The sequence below is a fragment of the Peromyscus maniculatus genome, chromosome 8, assembly GCF_049852395.1.
Source record: "Peromyscus maniculatus bairdii isolate BWxNUB_F1_BW_parent chromosome 8, HU_Pman_BW_mat_3.1, whole genome shotgun sequence".
Classification (NCBI taxonomy): domain Eukaryota; kingdom Metazoa; phylum Chordata; class Mammalia; order Rodentia; family Cricetidae; genus Peromyscus; species Peromyscus maniculatus.
Window position 1 is genome coordinate 38,598,465 of NC_134859.1, and position 27,001 is coordinate 38,625,465.

At 36.2% G+C, this 27,001-nt stretch overlaps 1 protein-coding gene across 2 annotated transcripts in view; it reads left to right on the forward strand.

The window, feature by feature from the left end:
• The window catches only part of Fnip1 (folliculin interacting protein 1), an 88,278-nt gene extending 62,751 nt beyond the window's left edge, over positions 1 to 25,527 (forward strand). For both annotated transcript variants that reach the window (XM_006984860.4, XM_006984861.4), the window contains 8 exons: positions 3,551 to 3,636; positions 6,638 to 6,784; positions 8,107 to 8,276; positions 9,696 to 11,112; positions 12,207 to 12,375; positions 16,051 to 16,248; positions 20,524 to 20,639; positions 22,857 to 25,527. In XM_006984860.4, coding sequence (XP_006984922.1) covers positions 3,551 to 3,636; positions 6,638 to 6,784; positions 8,107 to 8,276; positions 9,696 to 11,112; positions 12,207 to 12,375; positions 16,051 to 16,248; positions 20,524 to 20,639; positions 22,857 to 22,935 — 2,382 coding nt within the window. In that variant the 3' untranslated portion in view covers positions 22,936 to 25,527. The remainder of the gene's footprint in view (positions 1 to 3,550; positions 3,637 to 6,637; positions 6,785 to 8,106; positions 8,277 to 9,695; positions 11,113 to 12,206; positions 12,376 to 16,050; positions 16,249 to 20,523; positions 20,640 to 22,856) is intronic.
• Positions 25,528 to 27,001: the final 1,474 nt, after the last annotated feature.

Genomic DNA, 27,001 nt, shown 5'->3' on the forward strand with positions numbered 1-27,001 from the left:
ACTCACTCACTCACTCACTCACTCACTCACTCACACCTATGAACACCTGATTTTTGACAAAGAAGCCAAAACTGTACAATGGAAAAAAGAAGGCATCTTCAAAAATGGTGCTGGCATAACTGGACATCAACATGTAAAAGATTGCAAATAGATCCATATCTATCGCCATGCACAAAACTCATCTGATATTTTAACAGTATCTGAACACAGGGGAAAGAATAGTGGAAATAGAGAAGGACTGGCCACTCGGCCAGGAGGAAAGAACTTTTGGGGGAAGCCAATGAGAGAGTGGTTTATTGTTTTGTTTTGTTTTTTTTCAATTCAGGGTTTCTCTATGTAGCTCTGACTCTCCTGGAACTTGCTCTGTAGATCAGACTGGCCTCAAACCTCATAGAAATCCACCTAACTCTGCCTCCTGAGTTCTGGGGTTAAAGGCGTGTGCCACCCCCTCCCCTAACCCCCGGTCAGGAGAGTGTTTTATGAGGAATGAATTGTTTATGTCAAATTCTTCTAATAGTATATGAAACAAATGCCTAAGCTTAAAAAATAGAAAAATACAGAATAAAAACCTACAGATAGCTAAAAAAATGAACAAGTGAAGGTTTGTTAGGTTTTTTATTACTGAGGAAAGACAAATATGACTTTCTGATATGAAGTCTTCATTTGGGCTTATCTTAAAAGGTATCTGTGTCAGGGTTTAAATCTTTGGAAATCAGATAAAGGAGAAACTGAACAAGTTGTTGTCTTCACTGCTCAAGGGGATTGGTTGGCAGTTGGCAAGAAATCTTCCCAGGCCGGGCTGCTTGTAAGGCTGCTTGTGTGCATATTGTACTCTTACTTGGTAGAGATTATTCTTGGTGAATATTTTTTAAGTTGCCAGACCATTAACAAAACAATAATTGTAATATTCATGTGGAAAATTTATGTTGCAAAATTGATCTAATTTTGACAAATTATTTTAAATATAGTTAATGATTTTTCTCATTTTAAATAATTTTCCATTTAGGACATTTGTGATTTTTTTTTTATAGTTAATGTCTTAGTGAACTTTACAGATTATTTCTTGACAAAGATTCCCAAAAGTTGTGCTAACTGATTAGTAGCTATGACTAAAGTTCTTAATCCCTGCCACAGAATTTGGAAAGAATATGAGGAGGAGGAGTGAATAGTCAGAGCTCAGTTACAAAGAACCACAGGAGTGCTTGACCAGGGAGTTTTGACATCCTTTTTAAGGCTCTTTTGAGGGTTTGCTGTAGAAAGATTAATTGGGCAATATATTTAAAAGAGGTTAAAAAGAGGGGCAAAAAAATTAAAATTACAAAATTAAAAAGGCCAGCAAGTTGGGAGGAGGTGGTGCACGCCCTTAATCCCTGCACTTGGAGGCAGAGGCAGGTGGTCTCTTGAGTTTAAGACCACCCTGGTCTACAGAAAGAGTTCCAGGACAGCCAGGGCTACACAGAGAAACCTTGTCCCAACAAAAGGAGGGGGATTTTCTGCCTCTACGAATACACAGATGCTTGTTTACATTCAATCAATTAAAATACAAATAGATAACTCTGCACAAGTGAGTAAATGCTGTCTAATTTTTTCAAGTTAGATACTGGATATATATAATAAAATAATAAATATATAAAAATAAAACAATAGTTTATATATTAAGTTGGCTGCTCTCCTTTTGCGTTGATTTCTATCATCAAAGTTGATAAATTTGTAGTTCTTGTGCCTAAAACATTTTGAGTAACTTGAAAATTATTTTATAATGGCTGTCGTTTGGGGTTGGATCTTTCGGTTTGGTTTGGTTTGATTTGGTTTGGTTTGGTTTGGTTTGGTTGAGATGGGTCCTATTCTATAGCCTACTCTGGCTTGGTGCTCAGTCCTGTCTTCATCTATCAGGTGCAGGGTTGCAGCACGCACTACCTACTTAGAAAAGAATTTTATAAAACTATAAAATTTGATAGGCAGTGTAAGAACTCATTAAAGATTACTTTAAATGTTTCCATGTTTTAATGACTTTTCTGCAATTTGGAATATTGATTATAGAGTGATGAAACTGGATACATTTACATAAGTGAATGTAACTTAATAATAGAAATTATAAAATAATTGATAGAATTTGATAAGCATTTCTTCTAGAACCAGCTTGCAAAATACTCACTTCTATTATTTTATTAATTTTTGTTTCTAAGCACCATGGTAATTATTTTGATGCTTATACCACTCTTGGAGATTTGTGTTGTAGTTTTAAAATGATGTTAGCAAGATTAAAGGACAACACTAAATTCTGCAAAAGGAACATTCATGTTACCAGTTGCAAGTTTCTTTCTTTCTTTTTTTGGTTTTTGAGACAGGATTTCTCTGTGTAGCCTTGGCTATCTTGGAACTTGCTTAGAAGACATACATGCTGGCCTCGAACTCACAGAGATCACCTGCCTCTGCCTCCAGAGTGCTGGGATTAAAGGCGTATGCCACCACCGCCCTGCAAATTGCAAGTTTCTTAACAATGAGTTTTACTTTCTGCCTATGAAGCTTGATCTTTGTCCTCAGCTTAGAATAATGGAACTTTAAATATGTAGAATTTTGTTTAATCAATTTGTAGTTACATGAAGAATGCAGAATTCAGTTCTCATTGAAAAAGTTAGATTTTTCTTTTTTAACATCCACCATCTGAATCCTGGCCCACTATCTTTCTACCTAGATGAAAGCTTTTCATTTTCCACTGAATGTGCTATTAAGAAAACAAGTAGCTGGGCATGGTGGTGCTCATGAACTCTGTGAGTTCAAGGCCAGCCTGATCTATAAAGTGAGTTCCAGGAGAGCCAAATTCTATCAAAAAACAAACAAACAAACAAACAAACCAAAAGCCCCACAAAGAAAGGGGGGAGGGCAGGAGGAGAGGAGAAGAGAGAAGAGGAGAGGAGAGAAAAGAAGTACCTGGCCAGGGTTGTTCAGTTAAAGAGCCTACCTAGCTGTCCAAGGGGTGCATTTGTTCCTCAGTGCTGATTGGGGTGGGAAAAGGAGAGGGAAACAAGCAAATACCATGTTATGACTTGAGAGATTCTTTAGTTGAATTGTATTAAATTTTCGATTTTTCATAAGGTATTAAGAATGTTACCTGTGACATACCATGATCTCTTAATGAGTTCCTGTGTGCTTTGTTTAGAGAAAAAGTAGCTGGTTGTGGCAGTGCATACCTATAATCGTAGCAGTTGGTAGGCTGGGACAGGAGGATTACCAAAAGTTTGAGGCCACTCTGAGGTATAGTTCAGGGTAGCCTAGGTGATAGAATGAGACCTTGTCTCAAAAGCCAGAAGTTTTTGTTATTGCAGCCTGCAGACTGTCAACATTAAATTCTTTGTGTGTAGATGTTTTACAGTTTGTTACCACAGAGACATTTTAACAGTTGAATTTTTAACATTTTGTAACAATCATTAATGACCAAAGATATAGGAGAGAAAGCCACTGTAGATAATGTGTATTAAGGTTCTTTCTTTCCTCCAGTGTTTTGACTAAGATTAGTTTAAGAATTAACTATGTAATGATTGTTTTCAAGGCTATGAAAATGAGCAGGAGATCAGCTGATGCCAGCCAGAGAAGTTTGGCATACAATCGCATAGTTGATGCCCTAACTGAGTTCAGGTAATTTACTCCTTATTTTGCCACAATATAGACCTGTTTTATAGTATATTTAAGAAGATAATTATTTACAGAGGAAGACAGTTTAACTTGTTTATATAAGATTTAGTTATTTAAGTTTCTTTTTTTGTTTTGTTGTTGGCATTTTGTTTTGTTTTGTTCTTATTTGTTTTTCAGACAGGGTCTTACTGTGTTGCCAAGGCTAACTTGGCACTTGTGGTTTTCTTGCCTTAGCTTCCAGAGTACTGGAAATGCAGCTCTTCAAATTTCTTTTGTCTCATGACCATATGAGAGTGCCATCAGTAAGGCAGTTATGTTATTAAATCACACTTGGGAGTTGTTGGGGTACAGTTTTAATATTAGACCATTTGAGACACAAAAATAAGAAGAGCTCCTTGTTCAAGAAGATGTATGTTTTGTTCTCTCAGGATAGGTATAGAGTTAGCTTATTTCACATGAAATTTTACTATCTCAGTTAAGACATGCATATCTTTAGGCATAATAAAGTAACTATAAGAAAGTTCCTCATAAATAAATTTTAACATATGTATCTGGGGGTGTTTATTTGGGTCTGTTGCTATGAAGAGACACCATGACCATGGCAACTCTTATAAAGGAAAACACTTAATTGGGGTGGTGGCTTACAGTTTCAGAGGTTTAGTCTATTATAATCATCATGGTGGAGAGCATGGCGGCATGCAGACAGACATTGTGCTGGCTACATCTTCATGGGAAGGCAACACGAAGTGAACTGAGATGCTGGGTGTGGCTTGAACATATAGGAGACCTCAAAGCCCACTTCCACAGTGACATACTTCCTTCAACAAGACCACACCTACTCCAAGAAGGCCACACCTCCTAAAACTGCCACTCCCTTTTGGGGGCCATTTTTTTTCAAACCATTGCAGGGAGCTTGAGAGATGATGACTCAGCAGTTGAGAGCACTTACTGCTCTTGCAGGAGGACCCATGTTTGGTTCTCAGCACACACATGGCAGGTCATAGCCATCTGTAACAACAATTCCAAAGAATATGATGCCCTCTTTTGGCCTCAGCAGGCACCAGCCACACATGCGGTACATGTACATGCAGTCAGCAAGCACTCATTCACATAAAATATAAATTAAAAAATAATATTTTTATTACTAATTTGTGTTATATTCCTATTTGTTTTTATAGAACTCAATCTATAAAATTCTTGTTACAAAAGTTTTATTTTTACCTTATTTAAATTATCTTTAACTTTTCATTGTTGTTCAGTGAATTTTTTGAGACAGAGTCTCACTGCGTATCCCTGGCTGGCCTGGGACTTAACTCTGTAGGCCAGGCTGACCCCATACTTAGAGCCGTCCTCTAGCCTCTGCCTCCCAAGGGCCAGAATTTGATATATTTGATACCATGCCCAGTAAAATGTCTTTAGTTCTTACTCATTTTTAAGTTCTCTGCAGTGATTTTTTTTATGTTCTCCCAAGAACTTTCTAAAGTGACCTGTCTGCTATTTTTGTATATTATATTGTATTGTCTTCATATTGGTTAATACATTGTGTTAATATTGGTTAAAGAGTCAATAGAACTTTTGGGGGCAGTAATGAGATAGCTCAGCAGCTAAAACTCTTGCTGTTTAAGCCTAATGACTTGAGTTTGAGCCCTTAAACCTATATAAAAAGGACAGATGTGGCACACATCTGTAATCCCAGTACCCCTACTGAGATAGAAGTGAGATAGAAGGTAGAGAAAGTATAATTAACTGGAAGCTAGTGGACCAGCTAGCCTGGATTATGCAGCATAGTAGAAACAATAGAGACCCTATATCACCAAGGTGGAAAGCTAGAACCAACTCCCAGAAGTTGTCTTCTGACCTTCATACATGTGTTATGGCACTCTCTGTTTCTTTCCCTCTCTCTCTTCCTCTTTCTTTCTGAATAATGATAAATTATGTTTTAATTAAATGAAAAATGTATGGGCAAAATAGTTTCCTTTTTTAGATTCTAAGTGTTAGAGAAGTTTACTGAGACAGGTAATAGAATTTTTGAAAAATTTCAAAGAGCTTTCTTTCTAGAGCTGTACTACTGAATACAGTTTGTGCCTAAAGTCACATGAGGCTATTTACTACAACTTAATTCAGTTCCTCAGTCTTGGAACTCATGTCCTAATGGCTCTGTTACCTCGTGTGGTTATTGCACAGACATTGCTAATGTAGAGCAATTCTATCAAAGCTAGAAGCTGTGCTTGAGAATGTTGTGTAGAGAATGGAAGGAAGAACACTGTTGTGTAGTTGTCACATTTACTTGTTTCTAAAGCTTCTAAAACTCAGCTTCTACAGAGCTGGTTAGTGAATAGACAGGATTTGGTTGAATAGATACTTACATCAAAGGAAAAGAATTGACAAATATGCTTTGAGGGCTTTAGGATAGAGTATGTCACAGGACATCTAGGAAAGCACGATAGTGATTGTGCAGAAGTCTTTCCTTGTGTTGATCTAAGGAAAAACTACAGAAAGTAGAGAACATAGAAGAGACCATATGTGTTTGGCATTCTCGTCCTCTTGGAGCTTACTAACAGCTAGCCCAGTGACCCACACTAGTGTGTTTAGGTAGATGGGTAGCTGTTTTTTTGTATGTGCTGATATTTTGCAGTTGACTTAAATAGAATATGTATTTTGGAACTGTAGGGTAGAAAAGGGCTCTAGAAAGTACCTAGAATTATCCTTTGGTCTTAGAGATGGAAGAAACTGGTGTCCAAAGTAGGAAAATAATGTGCTCTAAGGGCACTATTAGTGGGGGAAGGGTCAGCACCAGGGCCAGAGCCAGCATATTTCCCCTTCACCTAAGAATACACTCCCCACGCTAATAGCTGATGGCAAAGAAGAAAAGGCGACTTCTTTTTTCTTTCCTCCCTCAGAAGCTCTAATAATCTAGGTGTGAATCCTTGAAGCTGGCAGTAAGCCTCTAAGAGTATGTTATTTGGAGAACCATAAATTTTACAATGTGCCTTCTTCTTTTCAGAACAACAATTTGTAATCTTTACACAATGCCAAGAATTGGGGAACCTGTCTGGCTTACAATGATGTCAGGAACTCCAGAAAAGAACCAGCTTTGCCATCGTTTCATGAAGGAATTCACTTTTCTAATGGAAAATGCCTCCAAAAATCAGTATGGTTTGCTTTATTTATTTAGTTATATGTTATTTTACTATAACTATATATCTGCATTGAAAGCAAACTTAATTATAGAATTAGGATAACTCATTGTCTTTATAATTTCTTTTTTAAAAAAATTATTTGTTTTATGTGCATCAGTGTTTTGCCTATATGTATGTCTTTGTGAGGGTGTTGGATCCTGGAGTTAGAGATAGCTGTGAGCTGCCATGTGGGTGCTGGAATAAATCCAGGTCCTCTGGAAGAGCAGCTAGTGCTCTTAACTGCTGAGTCATCTTTCCAGCCCCTATAATTATTTCTTATTGATAATCAAACTATGCTAAGATGATTCAATGATGGGACATGGAAGAGCACCACAGAACTTTATGAACAAAAAGTAATAAAACTGTCTTTATGCTTAATTACAATTCCAGATATGTTACAGAATTCCCTGAGGATTCTAAACTTTTTGTGTATGTGAATTGCATTCATTTATGATTTTTTTGTTTCATTAAAAAAAGTTTTAAAAATGTAAGGAAGCACTCAGATTCCAGTGTCAGAATTTTATTTTCTTCAGAGTGACAAGGACACTTTTCTCAAACACTAATGAAAAGTAGAAATCAGCTGTGCTTCAGTGAGCAGCAGGCTCACTGGGTCAGAGTGCTTGAGGACTTGCTGTTAGACAGTCAGTAGGCTATTGTGTCCTAGTTTTCTTCTTACTGTTCATCAGGCCTGGAGAATCCACGTGGTGGGTCAGATGTTTTTTTTGTTTGTTTGTTTTTTTGTTTTATTTATTATGTATACAACATATATGACTGCAGGCCAGAAGAGGGCACCAGATCTCATTACAGATGGTTGTGAGCCACCATGTGGTTGCTGGAAATTGAACTCAGGACCTCTGGAAGAGCAGTCAGTGCTCTTAACCTCTGAGCCATCCCTCCAGCCCCGGGTCAGATGTTTTAATCCTCTCTAATGTTAAAGGTTACTACTATTTTTTCCCACTCAGTAGATTACTGATGTATAAATTTGAAAATTAAGGACCTGTTCATCGATTCTTTAGTGAAGTAGACAGATTAAATACTGAAAAGGATTCATGGTTTAAGTAAAAGGCCTTTTTTGTTTTGTAATCGTAATCTGAAAATTTTCATTGTTCGAATCGCTCTTCGAGGAAACAATTTTTTCCCTCCATCTTGGTGGGTGTACTTGTCTTTTCTTCCCCCCTTTTTATAAATGTAGTTCAGACACTTTACAATACCCACTTTCATTGTTTACCAAAACATTTTATTTAAAGTTTCATGAGTGTGGATTGGAATATAATAGGATACATTTTGTTTTCAGATTCTTGCCAGCTCTCATTACTGCAGTTTTGACCAATCATCTTGCCTGGGTTCCAACAGTCATGCCAAATGGACAGCCACCTATAAAAATATTTTTAGAAAAACATTCCTCTCAGAGTGTGGGCATGTTGGCAAAAACTCATCCATATAACCCTCTTTGGGCACAACTTGGTATGTAGTCTGAACATTGTATATTGTATATAAACTTAAAACTTACTTTTAAGCAAAAACTGACTATAGACCTTTCTTTTGTCAGCTTTATTCTAAAGTGTCTCTCTGATACTTGTCCTTTCACGTCTGCTAAATTGTCCTGTTGTCTTAGGCTTGCTCCCATTCTTTAGAGTTAAAGAACTGTAGGTAGAATGGAAGAAGGTACATGCTAATTCCTGCTCTAAATATTATTAACTATGGATCTGTGAAGTCAGTGTCAAATTCTGGTTATTTCTGAGTGCATAGTTGTACCTAAGGCCCTGTGAAAAGAGAATAAGGGAATGTAAAGCTAGATGAATAATTTTATCTTCATCTCAAGAGGTTAGCAGTCAGATACCATCAGCAGCATGTATTCTCACAATAATGATCATACAATTAATAAATTGAAGTGAAATGAAAGCTGACTGGTAGTCTAGGAAGGGGAGTTTGATCTTTACACAGTTGAGTAAACCTGGATGAGAGGCTCTGTGCTGGAAGAGATAAAGAAGACTGAGCACTGTACACAGGGATTCTGAACATTAAAGTGTAAAACTGTGGTGTATTGAAGTTTAGGTGAGGGCTTTAGAGAACACCATACAAAGGATAACTTTAAGAAGATGAAGCTAGGAGAATCAGGCAAGAGCTGCTGTGACAGACTCACCAGGTCACAGCAGTTTCTGTTCATTGGCTATTTAGTGAGAATTGGAAGGATTATTTTGGAGTGGTGATGTTGGGATATTTGAGCCCATTTATTATCCAGAGGAGAACATTTACCACAGTCCTGTCTGTGGCACATATTTACTTAAGATTCATGTTTGTTCTTTCAAAAGGTATGCCTGTTTTATAACATGAAAGTACAGAGTTTTAAATGTACATATTGAAAACTTGTAAAAGGGATTTATATTGATGTGTTTTTATTTATTTTTGAGTTCTTGTTTTGCACTTGGGTTATAGGTTTGATTTGAGCCATAGTACAAATACAAAAATGTGTGCTGACTCCTTCTGCTGTACTCCATGCCATTACTGTCCCTCTCCTTTCACGCCTGTAGCAGATACTGTGCTTTCTCCTTTCTGCATTTGACTATGGCCTCCTTTATAACAGACTTCACCAAATAAAGGTCCTTTGTGTGACATCTAGTGTGGAGAATATTCTCAGTAAGTTTGACTTTGAGAACTAACTATTGAGGTTTTAAAACTACAGCAGCTGTTTAAGAACACAGCTAGAAAAGCCCCTGCATTCACCTTTCTCCCTGGTTAAAACCACACATCTTACCCTACTTTCTTTAATAGTCAGGCATCTTTTAAAGAACTTAAGAGTAAAATCTGAACTTGTATGAGAAGGTTTCTCATAATTGAAAGACTGTTTAGCTCTGTGTTTATTAATTGGTCTTTTTATTGCAGGAGATTTATATGGCGCTATTGGTTCTCCTGTACGGTTAGCAAGGACTGTGGTAGTTGGCAAACGACAAGATCTGGTCCAGAGGCTGCTTTATTTTCTTACTTACTTCATTAGATGCTCTGAACTTCAAGAAACCCATCTTTTAGAAAGTGGAGAAGATGAAGCCATTGTTATGCCAGGCACGGTGATTACTACCACTTTAGAGAAAGGGGAAATAGAGGAATCCGAGTATGTGCTAATCACAATGCATAGAAACAAAAGCAGTTTGCTCTTTAAAGAGTCAGAAGAGACAAGAACTCCTAACTGTAACTGTAAATACTGCAGTCATCCACTCCTTGGGCAAAGTACAGAGAATGTGTCACAACCAGAGAGAGAAGATATTCAAGACAACTCTAAGGAATTGCTGGGAATTGCAGATGAATGCCAAAAGATCTCTCCTCCTGACTGCCAAGAAGAAAATGCTGTTGATATTAAACAGTACAGAGATAAATTAAGAACTTGCCTTGACACCAAGTTAGAGACAGTTGTTTGTACAGGATCTGCTCCAGCAGACAAATGTGTGTTGTCAGAGACAGGCTTGGAGCCAACAGAAGAATCCTGGCAGAGTAAGGAATTACTGGATTCAGATAATCACACAGGCACATCGATGAGATCCACAGGGATAGTTGTGGAAAAGAAACCTCCAGATAAGACTATGCCTAGTGCATTTTCCTGTGAGGTAACTCAGACAAAAGTTACTTTCTTGATTGGAGATTCTATGTCACCTGATTCAGATACTGAACTTCGGAGTCAGGCCGTGGTGGATCAGATTAATAGACATCATAGCAAACCACTGAAGGAAGACAGAGGGGTGACTGATAAGCATCAAGAAAGTAAAATAACTAAGGACCAATCTGCAGAGTCTGGTGCACAGAACATGGTTTCTGGAGAGTCCTGTAAGCTTCCTTGTTGGAATCATTCAGACCCAGAAAGCATGAGCTTGTTTGATGAATATTTTAATGATGATTCAATTGAAACTAGGACTATTGATGATGTTCCTGTTAAGACAAGTACAGATAATAAAGAGTATTGCTGTATGTTAGAGTTCCCAAAAAGATTGTATACAAAAAATAACAAACAGAAAAGTGAGCTTTGTAAATGTATAGAAACCGTTCATCAAGATTCATGTAATGCCTGCTTTCCTCAGCAGGACCAAAGAGATTCCCTCTCTATTCTTGTCCCCCATGGGGATAAAGAGAGTTCAGAGAAAAAAAATGCTGTAGGAACTGAATGGGACATTCCAAGAAATGAAAGTTCAGATAGTGCCCTTGGAGATAGTGAGAGTGAAGACACTGGTCCTGATATAAGGAGACAAGTTGGCAGTTACTGTGGAGGGGAGCAGGAAGACTGGGCAGAAGAGGATGAAATACCTTTTCCTGGGTAAGTAGAAAGTTTCCACCTGAAACAACTCCTGTTGAAAAATACACTTTGTTTTGTTTAGCCAGTCTCTAGAGATTGGCAGTAACTAACTTTAAAAAGAGGTTAAGGCTCCAAGATGGCTTCACAGTAAAAAGCACCTGCTGTATGAGCTTAATGATCTGAGTTTGACCCGGAAACCCACAGTAGAAAGAAGGAACTGACTCCCAAGGGTTGTCCACTGACTTCATGCACCTACATCCAAAATAATGATTAATAAAATAATTTTTAATGTCATTATGCCTCTCATAGGGAGAATTAAAGACTATTCCTCACATCAGCCCCTTGTGAAGGCATCAGAGAGACATTAAACAATATAAGTGAAATGTAGGAAATTGGTCTCTGCTTAGTTTTCAAACCATTTTGGAGTGAGTTGTGCATATATACATCCCAAAGTGGGCCTATGACAAGCCTGGCACTTAGAAAGAATCTTTGAGGTGGTAGGGAATAAATAAATTTAGCTAAGACAAAGAGGGAATATGTATTTGAGGTCAAGTATGCAAGAAGACTATCCCTGCTTTGGAATGTTACAGACCTAGATTATTTAGGTACTTTGTTTTACACAGTGATTTTCATAATCTGATTTTGTTAGGAATGTGTTACAAATGTTTTTTTCTTTTTTTTTTCTTTTTTGGTTTTTCAAGACAGGGTTTCTCTGTGTAGCTTTGTGCCTTTCCTGGAACTCGCTTTGGAGACCAGGCTGGCCTCGAACTCACAGAGATCCGCCTGCCTCTGCCTCCCAAGTGCTGGGATTAAAGGTGTGCACCACCACCACCTGGCTACAAATGTTTTTAAAGGATAGTCTCCTAAAGTCTGTTATAAAAGAGCTGTGTTCTTCAGGCCTCCTCCAGGAGAGAACAGTATTTTGTGGTCTATTTTAGTGCTTAGGCCAGTTTTTATATAAAGCTAATTTTACTCTATATATAGTTTATAAAAAGCAAAGATACTGGAAAGACAGACTAGTAGAGTTCATAACCTTCCCCACCCCATCTTCTGCCACTAGTAAAAGGTGTTTTATTATTTAACTAAATTTCCCTCCTTGGTCCTCTTTTTTTCAGGTCAAAGTTAATTGAAGTGAGTGCTGTTCAGCCTAACATTGCCAACTTTGGAAGATCCTTGCTGGGTGGCTACTGCTCATCTTACGTTCCTGACTTTGTTCTTCAAGGAATTGGAAGCGATGAGAAGCTCCGTCAATGCCTGGTGTCAGATTTGTCTCATGCTGTGCAGGTGAGATACCCTCACAGCTTCTGAATATACTTAAAGCAAACTCTATTACTCTATTACAACCCAGACTTCCTTGTATGTTAATTGTAGCTAAGCTGTGACCATATAACATAGTCACTGTTCTCTGAATCCATCACCTCATATATAGCACCTGCGTCATTATATTTACCATTGTGAAGAAGACAAGAATTGAATTTTAGGAATGTACCAAATGGAAATTTGAAAAATAGGAAATATTTTAGATACTCATAGCATCAATTTGATATATCCAAAAGAGTATTTCTCTTTGTTGTTGTTTTTCTGTCTTTCAAGACATGTTTTTGTTTGTTTGTTTGTTTGTTTGTTTTGTTTGTTTTGTGTGTGTGTGTGTGTGTGTGTGTGTGTGTGTGTGTGTGTGTGTGTGTAGCCCTGGCTGTCCTGGAACTCACTCTTTAGACCAGGCTGTCCTGAAACTCAGAGATCTGCCTGCCTCTACCTCCTGAGCTCTGGGATTAAAGTTGTGTACCACGATTGCCTTGCTTAAGAGAGTATTTCTTAATTTCCTTGTCAGATTTTTGCTTATATATAGAAATACAATTGATCTTTTATGTTTACCCTTTATTCTGTAGCTTTCCTAAGCTCTTACTAGTTGTGTTATTCATATAGAATCCTTCGAGTTCTTACCCACTATTTATGTCATCAGTGGACAGTGTTACATTTTCCACTCCAGTCTTGATTATATTGGGTTAAATCTGTCCAGTGTTGCATGGAAAGAACAGGTGACAGAAGATTGTATTGTCTTGCTCCTTATCCTAGGAGGAAACCATTGGGTCTTTCACTATTAGAATATTATTGATAGGGTTCTTGTAGATAGATATTTAGGAGGAAACCATTGGGTCTTTCACTATTAGGATATTATTGATAGGGTTCTTGTAGATAGATATTTAGGAGGAAACCATTGGGTCTTTCACTATTAGAATATTATTGATAGGGTTCTTGTAGATAGATATTTAGGAGGAAACCATTGAGTCTTTCACTATTAGGATATTATTGATAGGGTTCTTGTAGATAGATATTTAGGAGGAAACCATTGAGTCTTTCACTATTAGGATATTATTGATAGGGTTCTTGTAGATAGATATTTAGGAGGAAACCATTGGGTCTTTCACTATTAGAATATTATTGATAGGGTTCTTGTAGATAGATATTTAGGAGGAAACCATTGGGTCTTTCACTATTAGAATATTATTGATAGGGTTCTTGTAGATAGATATTTAGGAGGAAACCATTGAGTCTTTCACTATTAGGATATTATTGATAGGGTTCTTGTAGATAGATATTTAGGAGGGAACCATTGAGTCTTTCACTATTAGGATATTATTGATAGGGTTCTTGTAGATTGATATTTAGGAGGGAACCATTGAGTCTTTCACTATTAGGATATTATTGATAGGGTTCTTGTAGATAGATATTTAGGAGGAAACCATTGGGTCTTTCACTATTAGAATATTATTGATAGGGTTCTTGTAGATAGATATTTAGGAGGAAACCATTGGGTCTTTCACTATTAGAATATTATTGATAGGGTTCTTGTAGATAGATATTTAGGAGGAAACCATTGGGTCTTTCACTATTAGAATATTATTGATAGGGTTCTTGTAGATAGATATTTAGGAGGAAACCATTGGGTCTTTCACTATTAGAATATTATTGATAGGGTTCTTGTAGATAGATATTTAGGAGGGAACCGTTGAGTCTTTCACTATTAGGATATTATTGATAGGGTCCTTATAGATAGATACCCTTTTCAGCTGTGGAAACTCCTTCTATTCTAAGTCATTGGCTTTTCGTTATGGTGGTAATAGTGTTTGTTTGCTCATTTTTATTGTGCTGGTAGTTTGAGGGTTTGTGTGATTTTGATTTTTGGTCTTGCTGAATAGTTCAAACTGACCTAAAATTTTCAATTCTTAGTCTTGAGTTTTAAGGTAACAGGTATGTGCCAGCCTGCCTTGCTCTCTCCAGCCTTTTTATTTCCTGTTTTTCTCCCCCATTTTTCAATATTATTTCTCAAAAATTTATCCAAATGCATTTACTTGAGGCCTTCTTACAATGTTTCTTCCTAAGGAACTGTCTATGTTCCTCTCCTGTCTTACCTGCAGTTCTTATGTACATTGAAGTGTTCTCTCTTCTACATCTCCAGTAATTGCTGATTGATCTGTAACTAGATTTTTATTTTACTCTTTTTTAAATAGTAATACCTTCCATGTCTACTGTTTAGAAAAGAATGCTATTCAGGTGGTTGTTCATTAACTGGGTAAAGAGATGGATGTTGAGGATGCCAACATCCTCAACTTGGGATCATGTAGGAGCAAATCTGGCTTAGCAATCATTGTGATGGTAAAAGTCAGGCCATTTACTCTTGTTTTTGTTGCTCTTCTTTTTGGCCATAGGTTTTGTTTTTGTTTTTTTAAAAAATGTCCATAACCTATATAAATAATAAAATATAGTGAAGTATTTAGCATTGTAGGACTATATTACTGATAGGTATACTGTATACTTAATTTCTATTTTTAATCCATGGTATAAAGGATTTGACTTCCCCTAAGGGAAGTCAAAAAGTAGAGCCTTCCGCCTTATGGCCTTTTACCTATATGTCAGTGTACTAATGTTTATTTGTTTGTTTTGTTATTATGGTTCCTTTGATATAAGCTAGGGTCATCTAGAAAGAAGGAACCTCAATTAAGGAATTATTTCTATCAGATTGTCCTGTAGACAAGTTTGTGATGTATTTTCTTGATTAATGATTGATGTGGGGGGGCCAAGCCCACATGTGGGTGATGCTACCCCTGGGCATATGTGGCCCTGTGTTGTATAAGAAAGCTGACTGAGCAAGCCATTAAGCAGTGTCCTCAATGGTCTCTGCTTCAATTGCTGCCTCAAGTTCCTGTCCAGACTTTTCTTTATAATGGATTATGACTGTAAACTTAAATATATTCTTTTGCCATGGTTTTTATTATAGCAATAGAAAGCAAACTAAGACAGTCAATTAAAATATTATTTTTTACTGTTGTAAGTATGAAAATACTGTGTGATAATGGTATTAAGTAAGATGAAGATACATTGAATAGAAGAAATCCTTTGTACTTTTCACAGTCAAGCTTGATTAGTCAAGTTAGTACATGTGGACTTGTTCTCCTTTAAACATATATCTATGTTCTGCCTACATGTCCTGGCAAAATAGAAAAGTTAATGTACAGAGGCAATAATGTATTTCATGGCATCACCAAATCACACCTGTGGTTCTGAGGCATGTTGATGGCTGATATAAGAAAATTTTACACTTGTCTCATTTGTGCAAGTAAATTTCTGTCAAAAAAGAAAGAAAAAGGCCTGTCTTATTTGGAAAGATTTAGCCTTTTTAAACTAAGAACTGTTTTCTTCTAGTTGTCTGGCATAAGTAACTGATCAAAAAGACTGGGGAACATTCCACTCTAGATTTAAGGGCACAAAGATTTATTGATGAATACAAAGTATATGCATAAAGTACTTCAATGTATTTGTTATTAATTATTCCATTTTCTATCGAGGATTCATTGGTAATATTTAATATATTTTTCTGCTTTTTTTATTAATTGATTTTTTCTACTTACATTGCTTTTGAAAACTTGCTTATCATAGACTGAATTCTTTTCTTTCCAGCATCCAGTGTTGGATGAACCAATAGCAGAAGCTGTCTGTATAATAGCTGATATGGATAAATGGACTGTTCAGATTGCCAGCAGTCAGAGACGAGTGACTGATAATAAATTGGGAAAGGAAGTGTTGGTTTCTAGTCTTGTTTCCAACCTGCTTCATTCCACTCTTCAGCTTTATAAACATAACTTGTCTCCAAACTTTGTAAGTATATATAAGGCTTGAATGACTTTGAGTACTCTGCTAAGTGAACTTGGCATACTGTATACACATACTAAATATTCTTACTAGCTTTTATCATTGCTTTGATCAAAGAGGCATTATAGTGAATATTTATCCTCTTCCTCCTCCATCCATTGTAGAGATAGAATCTAGAGCTGGGATATTTTGGAGGGTTAGATTAGATCATTAATTAAGGTTGTTTAAGTCTTGAGTGTTGGTTCATGTGAGAAGACTAGTGGTCTACTAAGGAGGAAAGAAATTAAGATTGTTCTAGCTGTACCATGTGAGAAGACAGAAAGCAGCTGTCCATCATTCAGAAAGAGCCCTCTCTAGAACCCAGCAGTACATGTACCCACATAATGGATTTCTCCATTTCAGGAATATGAGATGATCTATTACTAAGGCCATCTGTGGGCTAAGAAAGAAAGGGATGCACTTAATTTTGTACACTCTGACTTCAGCAGCCAGATTTTTGATCACATGCAGTATGTCCATTCAGTACTCCTGGTTTGTGTAGGATGTCATTTCAGACTCCCATCATCATGTCAGGACTTTGAATAATTTCACTTTGTGACAGTGATAGCCTCTTGATACCTTCTCCCACTTTGAGGGCTCATTCTTTGTCATGTTAAGAGAACTGTAAAATAAAGTTCTCAAAAGCTCTCTGTATCAGTGTGACAAACACCCATCAGCATTGCTCAGTGTCAGAAGCCTGAGAGTGTCCTCCATGATTAGTGTTGAAGAAACCTATTTTCACCACTTGAACTCCAGCATGGTACTTAGGTTCTAGTGAGAACAACTAAGCAAAACCAGAAATAAAATACTCCAAAATTGGAAAGGAAGATAGACTTTATTTCTATTTGCAGATGACATGATCTAGAAAACGCATTTCATGAGAAAAATTGATAGAATTTGCAGGAGAAAAAAAACGTGTAAAGTTAAGATGTCCTATATCCTAACTGTGAGCAAACTGAAATGAAAATGAAGCATTGTGAGCACACCAGTGACAAGAGGATGAAGGATTCAGGGCCAGCTTCAGCTACATACTGAGTTCAAAATTGTCCTGTCTCATTAAAAAGAAAATTCCAAGTGGGGAGGGGAAAAAACATTTCCACTTAAAACAGTAAAAATATTGCTTAGAAAGAAATGTAACCAAGAAAAGTAGTTGTAGCTGGAAAGCATTATAGAAATGAGGTAGAAGAAGCAGAAATAATGGAAACATCCAAGTCTGAGAATTGGAAAACTTAGGGTTCTTTTGCTTCAAGTTAATGGCCACTCTAAACATTAGTAGACTTTTGCCCCACTACTGTTCCGTCATATGTATCAAATGACCTGCCTCACAACACAACTCAGGCTACTCTTGCCAGAGAAAGAAGAGCTCACCTTTCTGTCCCTATGCTTGTCTGGACCCACAGTTGGAAGACTTAATATTGTCATTACTTCCCAAACTGACATACAAATTGAATAGTATCCCTATCAAAATCCTAATGAAAGATTTTTCAAGAATTGAAAACCTGGGGCTGGAGAGATGGCTTAGTAGTTAAGAGCCCTGGCTGGTCTTGTAGAGGACCTGAGCTCCACTCTGAGTAGCTACATGGTGGCTCACAATCATCTGTAACTCCAGCCCCAGGGAATCTGATGGTCTCTGTGGGTACAGCATGCACATGTACACATACATATGTGCAAGCAAACATCTATATAATAAAATAAAAAAAATCAAACCAAAAAATTTAATCCAGTCATATAGATCAGGGGAACCCAAAGAGCCAAAGTAATTTTGAAAGGAAAGTGGCCAAGCATGGTGGCACATGCCTGTAAATTCCGAGACGATCTGAGCTACATAGGAGGAGACCCTATTTTAAAAAACAACAGCAGTAGAAATTAGAGAGGTCAAACTTCCTAATTTCAAAACTTAGAGTGCTGCTATAGTCAAAACATGGTGGTAGTAGCATAAAGACCAGAATATAGACAGATTCATTCTTCATTCATTACAGATTGAAGAGCCCAGAATTAAACCTTCTCATATAGGATTGGTTTTAGTAACAGTGCCAAGAGCACAGTCAACAAGGAAAAGTATTTACAACAAAGGACAGCCACATTTAAAAAACAATGTTCTTGAGTCCTTATTTTATGCCATATTTAAAAATGAGCTCAACTTGGATGAAAGATCTGTACTTAAGAGCTAAAATTTTTGTTGCCTGTGTTTTTGGTGTATGTTTAAAGAATCACTTTGCCATTCTCATTTTATCTCACAGACGTTTTCCTCTTTGCTTTCTTGTAAGTTTTATAGTTTATCTCTAGACTAGTAGTTACTAGAGCGAGGAAGGAGGGAAGGAGAAGTTATTGTTGGGTAAAGAGTTTGTGATGCAAAGAAATTCTCAAGTGAATGGTGGTTTTAGTTGTACATTGTAGATATTCTTAATGTCACTCAACTACATATTTGAAAATGTTCTGTATTGGGGCAGGGGATATGTTTGGACAGCCCAGGTAGAATGTTTGCCTGCCACCCATGCACAAAGCCCTAGGTTTGATCCCCTGCACCTCTTAAACCAAGAGTGGTGTTGCCTATAATGTCAGTATTTAGCTGGCAGAGGCAGAATCGAAATTCAAGGTCAGCCTGGACTTTATAGCAAGTTTTCAGGTACTCTGGTATACACCAGACCTCATCTCCAATTAAAAAACATAAATAAAAGCCAGGCGGTGGCAGATGGATCTCTGTGAGTTCAAGGCCAGCCTGGTCTACAAATCGAGTTCCGAGACATCCAGAGCTATTAACACAGAGAAACTGTGTCTCAAAAAAAAAAAAAAATGAATAACAGTTAATAAGGTAAATTGTATTGTCTGTTTTATATATACATATTCTGCAGCTAACATTTTCTTAAGGCATTTTTAACCTAAACAAGAATTATGGATGAGATACATACCACAAGACAGTTGATGAACCCCCACATCCATTCAGTTGTAATAAAACAAATTTTGGTTTTTTGGTTTTGTTTTGTTTTGGTTTTTTTGTTTGTATGTTTGTTTGGTTGGTTGGTTTGTTTTTTTCAAGACAGGGTTTCTCCATGTAGCTCTGGCTGTCCTGGAACTTAACTCACTCTGTAGACTAGGCTAACCTCCAACTCAAAGATTTATCTGCCTCTGCCTTCCTAGTGCTGGGATTAAAGGCATGCACTATTACCACCTGACTTATAAAACAAGTTTTTATCAGGCGCTTTTTTTTTATCAGGCAGATTTTTCATTGGAAAGGAATTTAGTGTTTATTACTTGAAAGTCACATTTTCCCCTTCAAACATATGTAATATCAATTGTATGAGAAAGCATCTATTTTAGGAAACATGTATAAATTAATTGCAAAATACAAAATATAGGTATTTTAAAGTTTTGCTATTTTAGGTTATAAAACTCATTCAGCACTGGACGGTGGTGGCACACGCCTTTAATCCCAGCACTTGGGAGGCAAAGCCAGGTGGATCTATATGAGTTTGAGGCCAGCCTGGTCTGCAGAGCAAGATCCAGGACAGGCACCAAAACTACACACAGAAACCCTGTCTCAAAAAGCCAAAAACAAAACAAAACAAAACACACACACACACACACACACACACACACACACACACACACACACAAAACCCCTCATTCTGCAATGTCTACTTACTGTTCCTTCTTTGAACTGTTGTAAACAGTTTTTTATTCAGAGAGAGAGAGAATATGTATATATGTATGAATATATATATGCTCATTTGAGATGAGTATATATATCAGATTTGAAATTAAAATGTTTTTAAAGTCTTGTAAATGAATAGTGATCACTGTACAACATCTGAAATGCTAGTGAATTGTACATTTAAAATGGTTGAGATGGTAAATTTTATTGCAGTTTAAAAAGAAGAATGCCTTGGGAGTTAATCTTTGATATTAACGAGAAACAGATTTATGCTTCTTTTCATCTAAAACTGCATACCTAATTTCTTCTGAATATTATTCATGTTGGAATGACCAAATGGAATTGTGTAAAACTTGATGCTGTGAAATTTGCTAGCTGGGTGTGGTGGTGTATACTTGTAATATATGCATGGCGCCCAAGAATTTGAGGCCATCCTGAACTGCGTAGGGAATTCAAAGCCATCTCAAATATATAGCGAAAATCTGTTGTTATCCCTCATGTCCTCTCCCCGACAAGGCAAGAAATTTGACATTACTCAAAAAAAATGAGAATGAGTTTTCTAACAGAGTTTGGTTCTTCCCTAACTGCAGTGTGTAATGCACCTTGAAGACCGGTTACAGGAATTATACTTCAAGAGCAAAATGCTGTCGGAGTACCTGAGGGGACAGATGCGTGTTCATGTCAAGGAGCTAGGAGTGGTTCTTGGGTATGTTCATGGTTTATTTTCCGGCTTTGCTGTGTCTCTTGTCATGTTCCTCAGAACTGCTTTTTGTTGTTGTTTGGTTTTGTGTGTTTTTTCTTATTAGAAGCTATGCACTGCTAGTGTTCAGGTTTCTCTGTATCGTAGAAAAGCAGGTTCTATCACCCCTAATATAGATGCATTGGCCCTTTCACCATCCCTGTACTTTGTCAAGAATATAGGCAGAGGGAATTAAACCTGAATTTTTAATCTTAGAAAAAATAAGTGTTCAGGTTTTACTTATTAAATTTGTTGTAGATACATTATTGAAAGCATCTGCCCTGCTTCTCAAATGAGCTGATGGAAGTAAAGATGCTCGATTTGTGTTTGCTCTCTTCTGCAGGTTACTGTTCCTCACCATGATCTTTATAGTATATTGACCTACTCTATGGTTACTCCCTGGAAAATAACAGCTATCTGAAATGCTAACTAAGGAGAAAAAGGAAGTTGGTTTCTAAGAATAATGTAGCCTTATTCTATTAGCTTTTCTCTGTTCTGTGTTTGTGTGCATGATAAAATTCTAGTTTAAGGAGTTAAAGATTTTTTCCCCTAAATTCAATTTCTATGAAAGGAAAAGGGATCAGTGTCAATCATTTAGAATCCAGTGTGTATCACAAACCAAGTTAAAGTCTAAACTTTTTTTTTTTTGTCATCCATTCTGGGGATTTACCCTACAACCTCACACATAAGAAGAACATACTCTACCAGAGTTATATATGATGCCCAATTGTTTTAGTTATTCTGTGGTGTGTAGGCAATATCCAAATTGGAAATGGCCAATTTTGTAAATAAGCATGCCCTTTGTCACATATTAGGACTGAACAGTAATTTGAATGACTCTAAATACTTTGACTTCAGTACTGTTTGTATTCTATACCACAGTTTGTTCAAGTTCCAATGAGGCTTTTAGAGAATGTTTCTCCAGTATTTGGAAAATCAGTAACAATATCTTATTTTCCTAGGAAGTAGGAGAGAGGTGGGGAAGGGGGAGAGAGAGCGAGAGGAGACTGTGATACCTGTATTCATACCTTAAAAAATTAAACTAATTTTAAAATAATGTACATTTAAACCAAGCTAATGGTACATTTGGTGTAAAATGGAAAGTTACCATCATCTTTTCCTCAACTTCAACCCTAACATAAACACTGTTGACATTGTTTATTGTTGCTGAATTTTACAATGTATAAAAGTAGAAATTGATTTGTACTCTGTCAGTGTGCAGCATGCAGTTAATATAGCCTGAATATTTCTTTATATGTATGCATACTGATAGATCTCATTTTAATGGTGGTATAGCATTCCATTTTATAATTTATGGCTTATAATATTTTGCTGTTATAAACCAGTGCTGAAATGAAAATAAATTTTTTGACCTGTGTAAAATAAATTCTACTCCTAGAAGTAGAATGCTTGATTAAAGGACATGCACATTAAATTATACACATAATTTTGGTAACACTAAATGCTGTCTAGAAATTGCAGTCTGAACTCCCATAAGCCGAAGAAGCTATCACTTATTAGCCAAACTAGTAGCAGACTTTCAAAATTCTTGCTCCTGAGCTGGCATGATTTTTTTTTCTTTAAATTCCTTAACAAGTTAAATCTAACTTTTTCTAAATGCATTGACCATTTTTCTTTTTCTGAAAATTATTTGAGTTCTTAATTTTTTGTTTATTTTGAAGCAGGGCTTTAATTTGTAGATTAGCTAAACCTCAAACTTGTGACTCTCTTCCCTCAGTCTCCCTACTGCAGGGTTACAGATTGTTGCTACCATGCTTTGAATAATTTGTGGTATGATGTATTTTAAAGAAATTTCCACTACTTATATAGCATGTATTATAGAAATACTTTTGGTTAAAAGCTCACACATACTATTATTACTAATAAATTATATTTCTTGCACATCTGTCCCTAGATAAATGACAGGTCAGCTGTGGTGCTTTCCAGTGTCTGTGCCTTGGTTTCCTTTGCATTTGGAAGCTTCTTTTCCCTTGAATCTATGGTGCTACTATTAGTGACATTTTCCAAGTGTTGTTATCTTTAGCTCTTTCCCCTTTTCATTTTGGCCAGAGTGAGTCCTTAAATGCTGAGATGGATTATTAGTGCAGAAGTGATCATTGCATGTAAGATTCATATTTTGGATACACAGAAAGCCTGAACTGAGTTTTCTTTTCTTTATTTCAGGATTGAATCCAGTGACCTTCCTCTTCTGGCTGCTGTAGCAAGCACCCATTCTCCATATGTTGCTCAGATACTCCTTTAACATGCCTAGAGGTTAACTGTGGTTTAAAGTTGAATAGAAACCAAGGAGGCAAGCACAGTGTGTATCTGTGGAGTTGTTGCTGTTCTGTTATTTGTGTTAGTTTTCTCCATTAGGCTTCTGTGTGAATGTGTCATCTCTATCATGCTGTGTTGTATCACAGTCTGCATAGACTGGATGGCTTTTTATTTTTAACTGGACATCGGGGTAGCGGTAGATTTTCAACCAAGTGAAATTAAAGCAACAAATAATTGGTGTGGGGGGAAGGCAAATAGCATTTGCAAAAGCTAAAGTGAAACTAGAATTTTCTCTCCAGGAATTTCATGCAAACTCTAAAATGTTGTCACAACTTATGAATAGCAATAGTTATCTCATGATCAAATATCAGAAATCTTCATTTCACTAATTTTTAATTTTTAGTTCTATGATACAGAATTCTATAAGACCTTGATTTATTTGTTGTTTTGCAGTTCAGGTCAACTAATTTCTAGTTTATTTAAGTATTTTAAACAACCTGTTAATTATAAGAAACTCACAATGAGTGAAGATGTCATGTTGCCCATCCAAGTGTACATATGTATCTATTTTTTTAAAAAAGCAGGGATAGAAATACAATATTGATAAACATGCCTTTTTAAAAAATATTTTTTCATCTAGTATTGTATGTAATGTTGAAATACTATCTTCTGATGATTTTCTGTTTCACACACTCTAAAATATATTTAAAGCCAATCTTTTTGAGGCTAAAGGTTGTAGATTCCCTAAGAATACTACTTTATACCATTTGTTTTATAAGAATGAGCTAATTCTTATTTGATATTTACATATTAATTTAATAAATAAAAATTAAGATTAAAAAGTGCACCAAAGCAACCACAGAAATAATACTATATTTTTAAAATGTGCTCAGGTGGCCACAAACTTTGATTTCAGTATCGACCATTGAACCCATATGAGCAGAATATTTGCTAATAATCCTCAATTTACACCAATAGAAGTAATAACTTTAAAATTTTCTTTTCTCTAAGTGTTCCCTGTTTTCAAAAAATGATTGTTTTTCAAAGCTTTCCACTTAACCATTTGTTGTCGTCTTTGTATATAGTGTAGATTGTTGCTTGTAAGAAAGGCTAATAAGGAACCAAACTCTTGTAAGTAATGTAAATAAAAAGGTGGGTAGATAATGTTTTCAATATACTCTACTACCTCAGTTTACTTGAATAGCTTACTCTTTGCCTGTGTGGGCTAAGATACACATAATGCTAGAATTAAAGTTGGTTTCTATTTTCATTGACTAATTCTAAATTATTTAGCTCAAAAACAAACAAAAAACACAAAAAGAGCCCTACTCGCTTGTTCAGTTACTGAATACATTTACTATAACACATCCATTCTTTCTATTTAAAATTTTCAGTAATTAATGAAAATTTTCTGTGGTTTATAGTCTTCAGAATCTTGAATTTATAGTGTCTGGTCACAATTTTACCTTGCTCTTTATGTGTGTTCAGGAGAATTCCAACTAAAAAAGAATAAGTAGACTGTTTTAATGGAACATAAACCCAAAATTAGGGTGCCTGCAGTTGGCCCTTGTCCTGTCAGCTGGTTCCAGTTAGTACCTGGGTCTCCCATGAATGACTTATTGCCAAAGAGTGTATAGATATGTTTGCTTTGGCATCCTTGTATCCCATTTGTTAGTGAGATTGCTCTGTGTTCTGTTGAAATTCAGAGAGTAGATGTCTGTCAGAATTTAGAACCTGGAAAAGTTCATCTATGGCCATTGTACATTATTTTTTGATTGTGGCTCAGAAGAATATGTAGCAGGTAGATAATGTTTTGGGATGTTTTCTTAATCATGGAACTTTTCATAGTTCTATTTGAAATCTCTCATTACCACTTAGTAATTCTAGTCTTTATTAAGTGAATGGCTTGTGCACCTATTATTCTCAAAACTCAGCTTTGCTGGAAAGGAAAGGCCTATAGTTTCTTAAAGACTCACTAGTCCTTATAGGAATCCTGAGTTTGTAATACCTTTATCATCATATTCTTTACTTATTCAAAGCCCAAGGAATGAGCTGCTACTTCTTTACAGTGTGGCTGTGATAAATGTGAAAAGAGTTTTGGCCTGTTTAAAATAATTTTTTCAACTACTTAATGGTACAGACAAATATGTGCTACATATTAAAAACACCTGTTCATTGTAACGGGAAATTAAAAAGGGATCTTTTATATTATAGGAATAAAACTAATTTTCCATATATGTAAACTAATTGATTTGATTTTAAATATCTTGGCATTTATTAATATGTCTTAACTTTGAATTTGAAAATATTAAGTGCAATAAACATACTAGTACAGATTTCTTTTTGTTGCAATTGACACACAATGCAGATGATCACTAAAAACAATTTGCATAATGCCTGTGTCTGGTAGCTGTCTTATGAGGAGAATGTTCTGCTTTCTCTTAAGTTATTTAGATGATGAATATACAAAATGTACATACTTGTTTGTTCTGAATACATTTCTCAAATGTACACCTGTATTATAATAACCTCCCAGTTCTAGGGGAAATTTGTGCAATAAATACACATGTCAATTTGATGGGTAATGTTTGTGTTTCTTTCATGTTAGTGAGGTGTATGTGACATTTTTTGACTCTGATATCAGACAACCTAGATTTGTGCCCCAGCTTTAATACCTTTGAGCATATGACCTTTCTATATTGGTAGAATCTGTTAATACTTATTAGATTGTGAGAGTCAAGTAAAATAATGATTGCTAAGAATTTAGCTAGGCCGTACAGTAGTGGCACAAACCTGTAATCCCAGCACTCAGGAGGCAGAGCCAGATGGATCTCTCTGAGTTCAAGGCCAGGTCTACAAAGCAAGTTCCAGGACAACCAGAGCTGTTACACAGAGAAACCCTGTGTCAAAAAAACATACAAAAATACCAATAGTCACTAACTTTTCGATTGCTACCTTTTACCAGGTAATCTGAGTAGTTACCATATAATGTTTGGAGAACTTTTATGTATGCACTTATAATTGTAATTATAGTGCCCAAAATACACTGATATATTCATTCATAACACCCAACTTTACCCACAGTGATAAACTGAAATTTTAAATCCAAACCAAGAGACACCATGTAAAGCTATTTAAGAACATTTTATTCAGAACAAATGACCATTAATTTTACAATTGAACTACAACTATTGGTTTGGAGTCTGGCACTGCTTTGCTCCCTTATTTCGATGTAACTCTGAGTAAGTGTGTCCTCTTGTGCATCATGTGGGATTCAACCCTTTATCCATCCTTGTTATCAGCTCTGCAGCAATAATTTAACCTTGACTAGGTTTGTTGGGAAGCTGCTTCCTTAAGTTAGGTTGAATTGAGTTGAGTTAAGCCTTGAGGCAGTACTAGCTAGACGAGAAACCGGTCTCACATAGTAATTAACTGTATCACTTTTACATTTAATCAGAGAAGCATTCTGTTTTAAAGCAGTGAAATATCAAACACTAATAATGCAAGGATCAGTTATTTATAGTCTGTTCCTAAAAACTTTCAGAAGTTGTGTAACATTTCTAAGTAGCATGGAATACTGATTTTGCTAATTAGAAATTGAGTGAGATACAGAGGATTTAGCCTGGTTATATAAAGTCATACAGTCTTCTGTAAAGTCTGTCTTGTCTCTTAGACCAGAAAGATTTCCCAGCTACTTGGGGTGACAGATGGCAAACTATCCAAGTGTTTTTTATATGTGCTTTCCTGTGTAGAAGGGGGGACTAGAATAGCAAGTGAGGCCAAGCCTGAGCTGAAGGCCAGTGAGGACTGAGAAGTTGCAGCTTATCAGGGACATGACCTTGTCATGTCTACAAACCATTAGGCAAGCTTGGCTATTGGTAATTTTCTATTCTAAACTTTTAGGGGCTAGCTGGACTAGCTGAGTTTGAGTTAGGGTAACTAGTTTAGCATGCTGCCAGCAGGGGTCTATAATTTTCTGTTTATTTGTAATTGGACCTAAGTTGATACTTCTATTTTTAAAATAAACCATCAGGAGCTGGAGAGATGGTTCA